The following is a 13,183-nucleotide window of genomic DNA, read 5'->3' on the forward strand; positions in this document are numbered from 1 at the left end:
TGAGGTTGGCGGGAGTCACGCAGGGGTGAGTGAGCGTCTCACATGGAGGTGAGGACCTTTTTGGGAAAACCACTTCTGGATGGGTGGTGTCAGCACGTTTGAGGGATTTAAGTCAGGCGTTTAAGGGATCTATGGCTGCAAAAATACAGCTGCTAACGGGGCGCGGCCCTGCCCATGTCCCAGAGCAGGGGGACAGTCCAGCCCCAGGCTCTGCGGCCCCCCAAAAGCGTGCCTGTCCAGATGCCCTGTGGCCAGGTCTCTTCCCGCGGAGGAAGGAGGGATGCGGCGCACCGCTCGGTGCCAGATCTTTTCAGCTGGAGGCTGCTGTGGGCGTGAGTAATGTGCAAAAAATGCTTTCATCTAGTTTGCAAGATTTCCTAGCGCTCCAGAAACGTCTACCTGTAAACAAACTAAATGGGATGACTAGCGGGGAGGGGACGGAGCTGGAGAGGAGCTGCGAGGGGCTGTGCAGCATTGCTGCTTTCAAAGAGTTAAAGCTTTAACTTAATCCAGGCCTAATTATCCCCATCTGGCTGGGTCTGGCAGGGAAGAAAGGACTTGGCCAGCAACCTGGCCCGAGCAGCAGCTAAAATAAATACAGGGGCCGTGGCGGAGCCGGGGGAAAAAATCCCGAGCGGGGCCAGGCGGGCATTGAAGTCACAGGGGAACTGGTGGAAAAGGCACTGGGAAAGGTGAGACGGGTGAGTGGTGCGGTTGAAATGCCTGGCACCCACCCCCCCTGGGGCCAAGCATCCCCCTGGGTGCTGTCACCGGCCCCCCAGCATCCGCTGAGCCTGGCCGAGGGTGCCAGACCCCACGCTGGCTGGGTGGGGGTCCTCACCTTGGAGATGGGAGACGAGTGAGTAACCCACCCGTGCTGCGCCTCGAGTGTCCGGTTCTGGGCCTGTCTGGGGGGACCAAGGTGGCAGTGCTGGGGCCTGGAGGCAGGTGCAGCGGTCTGGGGCGGAGGGGACCAGGCCTGGTGCTGGTGCTCACCGCGGGTCTGCCCCGAGGGGGACGGTGGCAGCGGGGGGCTTTGGAGCGTAAACCACAGCATAGCATCCCGTTAGAGAGGGTTGGGGCACTCGGCAACGTCACGGACACGAAATGGGTTCCTTAGCACTTAGAACATCAAGGACTTGCTAAATAAAGCGGGAATTTATTTTTAATACTTTGGCATCTCTTAACTTCAACGATTTTTTTCTTAAGTTCTGGCTACCTTTTCTGGCACAGGGTGCCTAGAAGTAGCGAAACAACGGGGAGCGTGGAGCGCCTTTGGGAGAAGATGCTGTTGGTGCCAATGAGTTTGGGGGCTGGGCTGGTCTTATCCCAGCTGATCATCCTGCGCGCTATCTTGTTTTTCTGCCTGGTTTAGGGAGAGTTTTGCATGGGGCAGGACAAAGGTGCCATCCTGCGCTGCCTGTGCGGGTTTTAAGCCCTGTCTGTTGCTTTCCCGTTCGCTCAGATTTAGGAGGGGGGAAACCCCCTCTAAAGACCCCTGGCTTTCCCTACGCCGGCTGGGAGCCCAGACGTGCGGGGGTGCAGCCGGGGCTCAGAGCGGTGCATTCCTGCCCCCCCAAAAGCCATCTGACGATGGAGCCGCCGAACAGCCCCCCTCTTCATGCCGATTATTTTAATCACAAGCGCGTCTTGTCTCCGCAGCCGAATGTCTTTCATAGACGGCGGAAAGTGAAATTTGTGCAATGTCTGTAGGAGGCTGAAGAAAGGCCCTTTGTGTGCCCCCCGCGCGGGCGCTGGGCAGCCTCCAGCAGCACCCTCTGCCGCTCCACGGCTCCCGGCCGGCCACCGGCGTGAATGCACCGCTTGTCCGGAGACCAGGATCTGCTCTTAAAGCCGGAGCCGCTCTCCCCTGGTTAGTCCCAGCGGTGGCCCCAGCGGGGCGGGCACGGCTCCGGGGGGCCCCCCAGCCGTGACCCCAGGATGTTTCTGTACTGGAGGAAGCGGGGTGCCTATGAGCTGGAGGCTTTGCCTGCTGGGCTGGCGGGGCTGGAGTACGGGGCGGTGGAGCGCTTCTCCTGGAGCTCCAGCCTGGACATCAGCGAGGAGCTTGGGGGTAGGTGGCTGGGGGGCCGCGGGGGGCCAGCAGGCTGCGGGCAGCCACACTTGGCCAAAAACCTCCCGCCCTGGCAACGAGGGCGAGGGGCCAGGAGAAGCTCCATCGGGAGCGGGGATGCAGCAGGGATGCTGTGGGGATGCTGCAGGTGCAGATGGGGAGCGCTCAGCAAACCGACCTGTGGCGCCGGCCCTGCTCCCTCCCAGCTCAGACAGGCATCTGAAACGGCGAGCTGCCACGGTGCGCTCTGGTGCAAGGACGGTCCGGTTTCAAACTCGTTTGCTGTCACCGGGAGAGCCAGGCACGATAACACGGCCGGCAGCAGCGGGAGGAGGAGGAGGAGGAGGAGGTGGTGTCTGGCTGGGGAGAGGAGCTGCTGGGGTCAGGATCCCTCCTTCGGTCCCTGAAGTGTCTGGTGGGGACCTGGGCACCCTCCTGCCTCTGCCAGAAACTGGGGGTCCCCTGGATGCTCCCTGCCGAGGAGCTTCTGCCTGGCACACCAAAGGCCTTAGTGTGCGTGTGACCCGCTGCCAGGGCCGGCGTTCAGGGAAACCCACGCGGCTCCGGCTGTGCCGGTGGCTGCAGCGTGGGGCTGGTCCCTGGCACCACCGGCTGCTCTGGCCGGCCTCGGGTTTTCGGTGAGTTTGGAAAAATTTCCCTTGGGTGCGTGAAAGAATTTCTTATTTGTTTCCGTTATTATTCCCGATAGGTCAAGTGAAACGGTGGTGGCGGGGGGCAGGGGCCTGGCCCAGCCTGGCGGGCGCTGCGGGGCGGCCGCAGGGACAGAGCCCTCATTGTGCTCCCGCCGCAGGGGCAGCGGGTACCCCGGCTCCCAGCCCTCTCCCGGGGGGTGGCAAGCCGAGCCCTGCCTGGCTGCTCCCGCACCATCGCCCAGCAGCGCCTGCCATGCTGCCGCAGCCCCTGCTGGCGTGGGCACCCTGCCTGCGCCCGGCGCTGCCTGCGGGCTGGGAGCTGGGGCAGCGGGCACCCATCCGGATCGCCTCCCTCTCCCCCAGCAGAAGCAGCAGCTTTTTCAGCGCTGCCCCAAAAGACGTTTTTTTTTCCCCGCAGACTGAGTCTAACCCCGGCCTTGGCCGCGGTCCCGCTCGGGCCGGCGCGGATGCTGTTTTTGTTGGCAGGAGGGATGTGGGAGAGGGGAGCGGTGCAGCGGGGGAAGCCCCTGTGCCGGCTGCCCTGCTGCTGGAGCTGGTGTGGCCGCGCTGGCCGGTGCCGCCTGGTGCAGCGGTGCTGCCGGGCCTCTCTGCATCACCTCCGGGTCTGGCAGCGCAGCTTCCCATGGGAGCATCCCTGCCCCGCAGTGGGGCTACCCTGCAGGAGGCTTCCTGCTGCTCGTTTGCTAGTGTCTGTTATTTTTAAATGATTAGATGCGACGCGTAACAAAAGCCTTCAAAATAGGATTTGTCCCTAAGGCCGATTTAACTGTCAAAGCTTAAAGTGGCTCCTAAGCCCGGCTGGGCGCTGGCAAGTGGCACATTTAGCGTTCCTGCTGCAGCCCCGGGGGAGCTGGGGCAGGTCCGCATCCTGATCTTACAACTTGGGGTGCTAGGAAGGAGGTGCCGGAGCCTGATGCTGCGGAATGCACGGTGCCTTCCCCCAGCGGGGATGTAGCCCTGGCTCTTGGGCACGGGGTTGCACCCCCCTGGACAGGCGGCGGGGCAGGCGGGGGCAGGCGGGCCCAGCCTTGGCATTGCCAAGTTCTGAAGCCCAGGGACTGCGGTGTGGGAGCCCCCTGCGCGGGCAGGGCTGGGAGCGGGGCTGGGGGCGGGGGGCTCACCGCAGCACCCTGGCACTGATCCCTGCTCTCTCCTGCAGCCGAGCCGTGCCCACCAGAGGAGACAGTGCTGCGCTGCCAGAACCCTGACTGCACCGGCGAGAGGAGAGCGGTGAAGGTGGGTCCGGTGGGGTGGTGGGCAGCACCGGGCAGCTGCCACCTGGCATCGGTCTCACGGGTGAGAAGGGGCAGCGTGCGGCTCTGCCTGACCCGCCGCTCTCCAGAGCCCCCCTAGCATGGCTGGCAGCCCCCTACCAGCCACATCCCCCTGGCCCATGCTGGGCGTGCATTCCCTGGTGGGTTGCGGTCCTGCCGGCATTTAACGGCACTGGCGGCATCTACCTGTTTCCCCTAGCTGGTGTGATTCAGGCTAATCCGCTCCAGCCTGTCTGTCCCTGCTGCCACTCGCTGCCATGGCACCGGAGTGGATTTAGGGTCCCTCCTCTCCCACCGGCCGGCCGGGTGCGGGGCCAGGCTGAACCGGCACCGGCTCCCAGTGAGCCCCTGGGGTTCCCGTGCTGGACCGCGGGCAGTATCTTTGGCGCAGCAGGCAGGACGGCCGCCCGGCCACGCTGGGAGGTGTGCCGCTGCACTGCCTTGGCATGGCTGGGGTGGCAGAGCCAGTGCCGGTGAGGGCAGGTGTGGTGCAGGGCTGCGGCTGCCTCGGCGTGCGGCTGGGACCACCAGGAGGGACCCTCTGGGGCCACCCTGCTGCTGTTGCCAGAGACCCCCAAGGGCACCTGGCAGGTAGCGTGGGACTCGGGGCCCTGGCTGGGCTGGGGGCTCATCCTGCACCACGTCCCCCTCGCTTCGTGGGGCAGCTGCCGAGGGCAAAGCTGCCACGTGCTGGGAGCGAGGTGGGGCTGGGGGCCGATCCCTGGGGTGGGCAGAGGGGTTTGGGCATCCTGCCTGGCTCCTCCTGCGGGGCGAGCCCAGGGCTGAGCTGCCAGCATGGGGTGGATGGGAGCCCCACATCCTGGTGGGGCGGCTGCTGAGGGTCCCAGGGGGTGCCCACCGAGCACGTGCCAGCTGCAGCCACCGCCTGCAGCCTGCGGCTGTGCTCCTTGTCTCGCAGGTGCCGCAACGGCCGCGACGCTGGCAGGCTGGGACACGTGGTGGGACGGGAGGAGGGGGACACGGGCCATCCTGGGGCTGGGGCTGCCCCGTGGCCTAGGGTAGGACACTGGTGGGTGCTACGGCGGTGGGTGCTGCGGAGGGACTGGCGGCCTCTCGGGGAGTGCGAGGGTGGTGGGAGCGCGTCAGCTCTGACCTCAGCAGCGCCGGGAGGAAGGAGGGCAGGAAGCGGGGGCGGCTGGAGCTGCACGGGCGCTTCCTCCCCGCAGCGCACAGTGTGCTGCAGGCAAGCCTGGACAGGGCTCGCTCCTCCCCGCAACCCCTCGCACCCCTCCACGTGCAGGGTGGCGATGGGGGTCCCGCGTGGAGACGGGGCCAGGCCGGAGGTGCAGCGGGGGTCGCTGGCAGTGGCCGGCAGCGCCGCGGTCCCTAGGAGCAGGGCCAGCTGGAGGTCCCAGTGAGGTGGGCGCTGGCTGAGGGTCACAGGCCGTGCACCGTGCTGGGGGCCCGGCCAGGGGTTTAAAAATAACCTGCTGTGAATGCCCGGCGGGGCTGGGGCCGCGGCCATGGCCAGCACACAATCGGAGGAAATGCGCCGGCTTCAAGCATTGTTTCAGTGCAGACGCTCGCTTCCTCCGTCCTGCTGCAGGGACACCGCTCTCGCCAGCACAAAGGGGCTGCGGCGTGGGAGGGTGGCCTCCTGGGCACCCAGCAAGGTGTGGGTGGCACGGGTGCAGGTGGCCGTCCCCCGGCTCCCCTTCCATGCTTAGGCCTATGCAGCCTTCCCGGAGTCCTTGCTCAGTGCGGCAGAGCGGGGAGGGGGCTCTGCGGTGCAGAACCCCCAGCCTTATGGCCGTATCCTGCTCACGATACTCTCCCTACACCTGCTCTGGCCTCAGTGTTGCCTCTGAGCGTTGTGCCAGCAGCGGCTGGGGATGGGAAGGGGGGTCCCCGCTGCTCATGGTGCCATAGCTGGTAGCCCTCGAGCAGCCCATGCCTGACGGCCACGTGCACCCGCAGGTATGCCACCACGTGGAATGCCGGCAGCTGAACCGCAGCGGCCCCCTCAGCCTGTGTGAGCTCTGCGACGGCCGCCTCCATGGCGCCATGCACTTCGATGGCCACATCCGCTTCAACCTGCCCCCGCAAGGTGAGCCAGGCTGGATGTGGCTGGCACCGCTGCTCCCAGCAGCTCTGTGGCACCAGGATGCGCTCGGGGGGCCGGCGTGATGCAGGGATGGGAACGGGATGCACGTGGGGCTGGTGCAGCGCAGGGGTGGGAGAGGGATGCAGCCGGTGCTGGCACAGCCTGGCTTGACGCCCATTTGCAGGCTCCATCCTGGCCCGCAACATGTCGACGCGCTCGTGCCCCCCACGCACCAGTCCTGCCTCCGATGTGGAGGAGGAAGAGGAGGGACCGGCAGAGAGCAGAGGGTGAGCCCCTGGCCCTGCACGTCCCCTCCATGTCCCCAGCACATGGCATCCCCATCAATCTGCCCACCCTGTGCCCCCAGGGAGTGGAGGAGCTCGGCGCTGAAGCTGCCCAAGAAGAAGGCTCGGCGCAGGCACACGGACGTAAGGCACCGGCCCCGCTCCCCAGGGTGCTCGGTGGGGCAGCAGCAGCATGGCCCCAGTGGGTGGGAGCGACCCCTGGGTGAACGGCTGCCGTTCTCCCCCAGGACCCTAGCAAGGAATGCTTCACCCTGAAGTTCGACCTCGGTATCAATGTGGAGGCGGAGATCGTGCCAGCCACAAAGAAGAAGTCCCTGGGGTGAGTCTGCCGGGGATGGATGCAGGGACCGATATGGGGACAAATGCGGAGATGGACGTGGGGCTCGTGTCCCCACAGGGAGGTGCTGCTGCCAGTCTTCGAGAGGAAGGCAATCGAGCTGGGCAAGGTGGACATCTACCTGGACCAGTCCCACACGCCACTCTCCCTCCAGTTCGAGGCATACCGCTTTGGGGGGCACTACCTGCGGGTGAAAGGTGCGGCGGGGGCCTGGTGGGAGGCTTGGCCGCCCCAGGGCTCCTGGGGGACTCTGACCACCCAATGCTTCTGCAGCCAAGCCTGGGGATGAGCTGAAGGTGGAGCAGGCGGTGCGGGATGCCAGGTCAGCCAGCTTGCCCATCCTGCACCCTGCTGGCACCGCTGCGCTCCTCAGGCCAGCACTGGAACTAGTGCCAGGACACTGGGAGGGCACCGACAGCCTGGTGAGTGCTGGTGCCAGCCCTTGGTGGGGTGAATTGGGGAAGGGTGGTGGGGCGCGGGGTCCCTCTGTAGCTCTCCTTGCTGAGAGGATGGGGACATGGGGCAGCAGCACGGTGTCTCCTGGATGGTTTTGCACGGTGTGGGCTGAGGACCCCTCCAAGCTCTCTGGTGGCAATGCATGGGCAGTGCCCTGTGCCAGACATAGCAGCTCCACTGGTGGCACCAGCCCCGCAGCTGTGCCACGTACAGGCTGGCACCAGAGCAAAGGCAAACAGGAGCTGCAGGGACCCCAGCAGTGGTAGCCACTCAGTGCCACCGTGGCTCCGGGGCTCGCGCGACTCTGCGGCTCGCCCTGGCCACCAGCCCTCCTCTCACCACCACGCCTGGCAGCTGCTGAGCACAGCTGGGTCCTGCCCCATGGACCCTGGCCCCAGATAAGGTGTGGGGCTGGGCTGGCTGCCACTCCCCATGGGAGCAGGCTGCCAGGCGCACGGGGAGCAGCTCAGTGGGGCCAGCGGGGAGGACCTGGCGCTTGGCCCCACACTGGCAGCCTGCGAGGGTGGCAAGCTGGCTGTGTGGCCAGGGCTGGTGGCTGCCCGCGTCCGGCACTATGACTCCTGGCTGCAGGACCGGCACGGCCCCAGCAAGGCAGCGGGGCCAGCAGGCAACCGGCCACCCTTGCGTGGGTCTCAGCCCCGACCGCCTCCCTGGGGGCAGGCGGGAGCTGGGCCACGCCGGGGCGATGGGGCTGGCAGGGGCTGGGGCGCCCGGGGACACGGCGGTGCGGTGAGTGGTGGGGATGGTGCCGTGGTGGCTCTCCCGTGGCGGGGATGGTGCCGTGGTGGCTCTCCCGTGGCGGGGATGGTGCCGTGGTGGCTCTCCCGCCGCGGCCTGGGGATGTGGCACGGCGCGGGGCTGTGCTGGGCAGCGGCAGCGGTGTGCTGTGCCCTGTGACAGGCAGGCAGCCCCGGCCCTGCTGCCCTTTGAGTTGGGGCAAGGCGACGGCAGCGGGCACATCCCTGCACAGCGCAGGGGGCTGCGGGGCGGCCGCCGCTGCGGCGGTGCCTGGGACGGCAGGAGCCGCTTGGCCGTGGCCCAGCTCTCACGGCCGGCTGGGGGGCTTTGATCTCTGCCGGTGAATTGTTTGGTTCTGGTTAGCTTATCTGGCGAGGAGGGAAATTAGGTTTTCTGCGCTGGCCCCACCTCCTTTTGTTTCGGAGGAGCCCGGCCGCAGCCTGCCCGGCTCCGGCTCCGCTGTCCGAGCTGGGTGCGCGGCTGGGTGGGCGGCTCGGCCGGGCGCTGCTCCCCGCGGGATGCCCTGAGCCCCCCAGCTGCCGCGGCCGCTTGCCCACACCTGGCCTGGCTGGGCCAGGCGGCACCCGGGGCCCTGCGCCCCCAGGATGCAGGTAGGCAGGTCAGTGCGGGCCGGGGAGCGTGGCCGGGGGGGTACCCCGCTGCCCGGGGGTGCCGTCCGGGTGGGTGTCTGTCTGTCCCATGGGTGCTCCAGGTCAGCCCTGCTGTGCTGTGCCGTGCTGCTGTCCCCATCCCGGCGAACGCCTGTGCTGGGCGCTGACCCCGGGGGCACCGGCTGTCCCCGCTGCAGGCACCGGGCCGCCGGAGGAAGAACATGACAGAGTTTCTGGGGGACGCCAGCATCCCCAGCCCCGAGCCAGCCCCGCACAGCGGCAGCCCCCTGCCCGCCAATGGCACTGACACCTGGAAGAACCGTGCTGCCAGCCGCTTCAGCGGCTTCTTCGGCTCCAGCACCAGTGCCGGCTCCTTTGGGCGGGTAGGTGGGAGCGTGGGCGCCAGGAGCGGACATGGGAGCTGCTGGCAGCTGCGCTGGGGAGCTGGGATGGGTCACCCCGGGACTCGAGCCCCCCAGCTCTGCGGGCAGGGTGAGGGGGGGGTCCACGGCATGTCCCTGCCGGTCCCTTAGCCAGCCCCTCGCTTTCGGCCAGGAGACTGAGAAGCTGGAGCAGCTGGCGAGCAGGCTGCATGCCTACAGCACCTTCGGGCTGCCCAAGCTGCCACCCCAGCTCCGCTTCGACCGCGACTCCTGGGAGGAGGATGGGGATGAGGCCGGGCTGGCGCTGGAGGAGAGCTGGCAGCAGATCATCCATGGCACGGAGGTAGGGCTGGGAGGCTAGGGGACCGCGGTGGCTCTGCCCAGCCACCGGCACGGTGCTGACGCTCAGCCCGGCAGGCCCTGTCACGCCGGCAGTGCCACCAGCAGGAAGCCATCTGGGAGCTGCTGCACACCGAGGCCACCTACATCCGCAAGCTCAAAGTCATCACTGATGTGAGTGCCAGCGGCAGCCACGCCGCACTGCAACAGGGGGCCGGGGGTTGCGGCTGCACCCCCACCGACTCCCCCCTCTGTCCCTGCAGCTCTTCCTCTGCTGCCTGCTGAACCTGCAGGAGTCGGGGCTGCTCTGCGAGGTGAGCGGTGGAGGGCGGCGGGGACTGGGGTCCCCCTGGGTCGGAGTACGGACCTCGGTCTGGGCGCGCTGGCAGGGGGAGGGTGGCGTCCCCGTGCAGCGGCCCGCCTCACCCCTGCAGGTGGATGCTGAGCGGCTCTTCAGCAACATCGGGGATATTATCCGGCTGCACCGTGAGCTGTGGCGCGGCGTCATGGCCCCAGTGCTGGCCAAGGCACGCCGGACTGGGGCACTGCTTGACCCCATTGACTTCCTCGATGGCTTCAAGATGGTAAGTGGAGATTCTGTGCCGTGGCAGGGGGTTGTGCCGTGCTGCACCCCTCAGTGACCCCCCTGCACCCCCCAGTTTGGCTCCCTCTTCAAGCCCTATGTGCGGTACTGCATGGAGGAGGAGGGCTGCATGGAGTACATGCGGGCACTGCTGCGGGACAGTGAGCTTTTCCGCGCCTACGTGACGGTAAGGGGAGCGGGTGGGGGCCGGGGGGCTGGTGCTGGGGCCAGTGCCAGGGCTGACACCTGTGTGCCGCAGTGGGCTGAGAAGCACGAGCAGTGCAGCCGCTTGAAGCTAAGTGACATGCTGGTGAAGCCCCACCAGCGCCTCACCAAGTACCCGCTGCTCCTCAAATCCGTGCTGAAGAAGACAGACGACCCACGTGCCCGCGATGCCATCACTGCCATGGTAAGGGGCTGGGGGCACAGGGCAGTGGGGTGCAGCATGGGGTCGTGCTCCCTGACCCCTCAAACCCACCACCCACCCCGGCTGCAGATTGGCTCTGTGGAGCGCTTCATAAACGACGTCAACTCGCGGATGCGCCAGCGGCAGGAGCGGCAGCGCCTGGCCGCCATCCTCAGCCGCATCGACGCCTACGAGGTAGTGGAGGGCAGCACGGACGAGGTGGACAAGGTGGGCTGGGCACAGTGGAGCTGCCATGCCATGCTCTGCCACCCTGTGTCTTGCCACCCTATGCCATCCCATGCCATGCTACCCCATGCTACCCATGCCACCTCATGCCATGTCATGCCACCCTATACCATACCACGCTATGCCACCCTATGATGTCATTTCATGCCAAGCTAACCCAACCCATGCCATGTCATGCCATCCAATACCACACCATGCCAAGCCACCCCATGTCATGCTATGCTACCCCGTGCCACCCCATGCCGTGCCTGGCGCTGACACTGGGGGCTCCTGGCAGCTGCTGAAAGAGTTCCTGCGGCTGGACCTGACGGCCCCCATCCCTGGCACCTCCCCGGAGGACACCCGGCAGCTCCTTCTCGAGGGCAGCCTGCGGATGCGGGAAGGTAAAGACAGCAAGGTGAGGACTGCGGGGGACGGGGAGCCCCGGCCCCTGCCCGCCCCCGCCCACCACGCTGGCCGGCACCCACCGCCCTGTTCTCACCCCCAGATGGACGTCTACTGCTTCCTCTTCACCGATCTCTTCCTCATCACCAAGCCCCTCAAGAAGGCTGAGCGTACCAAGGTGGTCCGGCAACCCTTGCTGGTGGACAAGGTCATCTGCCGGGAGCTCAGGGACCCGGGTGAGCGGTGCTGGGGGTGCTGGGGACCGCGGGGGCAGTCCCTGGACACTGCTGATGGCCCCTGCCCACAGGCTCCTTCCTCCTCATCTACCTGAATGAGCTGGGGAGCGCTGTGGCCGCCTACACCTTCCAGGCCAGTGGGCAGTCGCTGTGCCGCAGCTGGGTTGAGGCAGTGCGCAACGCCCAGGTGAGGGGCGCGGGGGGCAGGCGGGGGGCCTGCGGGTGCCCCGTGCCTCTCTGATACCTTCCCCTCCCCAGAACCTGCTGCAGCGGCTGAGGCAGCGCCGGCGCATGGAGGAGGAGGAGGAGGAGGAAGAGGAGGATGGCGAGAGTGGTGCCTCGGCTGCCAGTTCACCTACCATCCTGCATCACGGCAGCACCAGCCCAGACTCTCAGCAGTGGTAGGGAGTGGGAGGGGGGCACCACGCACCCCCAGCCTGCTGCAGCCACCTCCTGACCCTGTTGCCCCCACAGCCCCTCTGATGGCTCCACCGAGACCCTCGCCATGGTGGCGGCAGACGGTAGTGACGAGCTCTCCTCCCCGGACTGGGATGCAGGACCCTTCAGCTCAACCTCAGATGGTTCCTCCATTGGCACCAGCACCTCCATCGGCACCGGCACCTCTGCCGACACCCCCACCTCCACTGAGACCCCCACCCGGCAGCTGCCAGCAGGCGCCCTGCCTGTACCCCTGCCCCATGGTATGGCCTCCTCGGCCGGCGGCTGCCGCTCGTCCTCCATCGACAGCGCCTATGGCACGCTCTCACCCGCCTCCCTGCGGGACTTCGGCCGGCAGCCAAAAGGGGCAGCTGAGGAGGGGCGGGAGCCCCCCATGGCCCCCCCAGCCCCCCAGCCCCCCTCACCCCGGCTGCGCCGCCGGACGCCCGTGCAGCTCCTGCCCTGCCCAGCCAGGGTGCTCAAGTCCAAGTCGGAAGCCAGCCTGCCCCTACTTTTGCCCCCCGGCCCCCCAGCCCCCCTCAGCCAGAGCCGCAGCCTCTCTGACCTCTGTGCCAGCCCCCCCCGGACTAGCCAAGCCCCCGGCCCCCTGGCTGCCCCTGGCAGCTGTGGCAGCTCCACCTCCGAGCTCTCGGAGCCAGAGGAGCCAGTGGAGAGCCCAGCATCCCTCCCAGGGGATCTTGGTCACAACCCTCTGCCCGCTGCCCGCCGGACCTTCTCAGACCCGCAGTCGGCACAGCACCGCAAGCTGACGCTGACACAGCTTTACCGGATCCGGACCACGCTGCTGCTCAACTCCACGCTGACTGCCTCGTAAGCGCACTCCTGCCTGTGTCCTCTCAGAGGAGGCCTTGGCCTCCCAGAGGCTCGCCAGGGCCCCCAGGTCCCAGCTCTGAGGGTCTCTCTCCCTGCTTTGTGCCTTGCAGGGAGGTCTGAGAGCCACCGGGGCGGTAAGGATGGACGTGCGGATGCACCAAGGAGCTGCTCCCACTTCTAACCGTAGCGTAATGCTGGGGCCGGGCAGAGCGGGCACTGGGATGCCACACCGGTGGGGACACGGATGGGGATGCAGACTGGTCCCCTCGGCAAGGACGTGCCCTGGGCAGAGAGGCGTGGGGCTGCCCGCTTCTCCCTGGAGCGGGGACAGATGTGGCACATGGCTTAAGCTGAACCCTTGTCTGCAGAGATAAGGGTTATCGATTGGGGTCCAGCCACCCCATGGTGCATCGGGCGGGGGGCTGTGGGGGACCGGGGGGCGGCTCCCATGGGTGAGGAAGGGATGACGATGTTGGTGGTGGTGAGTGGGGAAGGTGCTGAGAGGGACGCAGCGCTGGTGGCACGGTGCTGTGGGCAGCATGGGGAGGAGGCTGGGGCTTGTGGCAGGAGGGGATGGTGCTGGGCTGGAACAGGGTTTACCCTGTGGGGTGGGATGGATGGCAGAGCCTGGGGCTGGAGCGTGGGAGCCACGGGGGGACGTGACGGCGGCCGGAGCCCCAGCTGCAGTCCCGTGCCGGGCTGCGCTCCGTGTCCCGGCCGAGCAATAAACCCAGCTGGTGCACGCTCACAACCGTCTCGCCTCTCCCTGGGCCATGGCA

General features: G+C 67.2%; 1 protein-coding gene across 6 annotated transcripts; it reads left to right on the top strand.

The window, feature by feature from the left end:
- The first annotated feature begins 554 nt into the window (after positions 1-554).
- On the top strand, positions 555-13,155 carry PLEKHG5 (pleckstrin homology and RhoGEF domain containing G5). 6 transcript variants are annotated; one of them, XM_055703523.1, is made up of 22 exons: positions 555-692; positions 3,908-3,984; positions 5,961-6,090; positions 6,272-6,374; positions 6,455-6,515; positions 6,620-6,711; positions 6,790-6,926; positions 7,003-7,151; positions 8,753-8,938; positions 9,111-9,281; positions 9,356-9,451; positions 9,541-9,591; positions 9,712-9,861; positions 9,937-10,047; positions 10,120-10,269; positions 10,357-10,494; positions 10,790-10,909; positions 11,000-11,132; positions 11,204-11,319; positions 11,391-11,533; positions 11,607-12,401; positions 12,515-13,155. In XM_055703523.1, the coding sequence occupies exons 3-22, from the start codon at positions 6,048-6,050 to the stop codon at positions 12,522-12,524; spliced, it is 2,955 nt and encodes a 984-aa protein (XP_055559498.1). In that variant the 5' UTR covers positions 555-692; positions 3,908-3,984; positions 5,961-6,047; the 3' UTR covers positions 12,525-13,155. The 6 variants fall into 6 exon arrangements, with proteins under 6 accessions (XP_055559498.1, XP_055559495.1, XP_055559494.1 ...); XM_055703520.1 differs by lacking the exon at positions 555-692 and adding an exon at positions 1,802-2,074 and having other exon boundaries at positions 9,955-10,047; XM_055703519.1 differs by lacking the exon at positions 555-692 and adding an exon at positions 1,804-2,074.
- The last annotated feature ends 28 nt before the right edge of the window (positions 13,156-13,183 follow it).

This window comes from Falco cherrug, chromosome 3 (genome assembly GCF_023634085.1).
Source record: "Falco cherrug isolate bFalChe1 chromosome 3, bFalChe1.pri, whole genome shotgun sequence".
NCBI lineage: Eukaryota > Metazoa > Chordata > Aves > Falconiformes > Falconidae > Falco > Falco cherrug.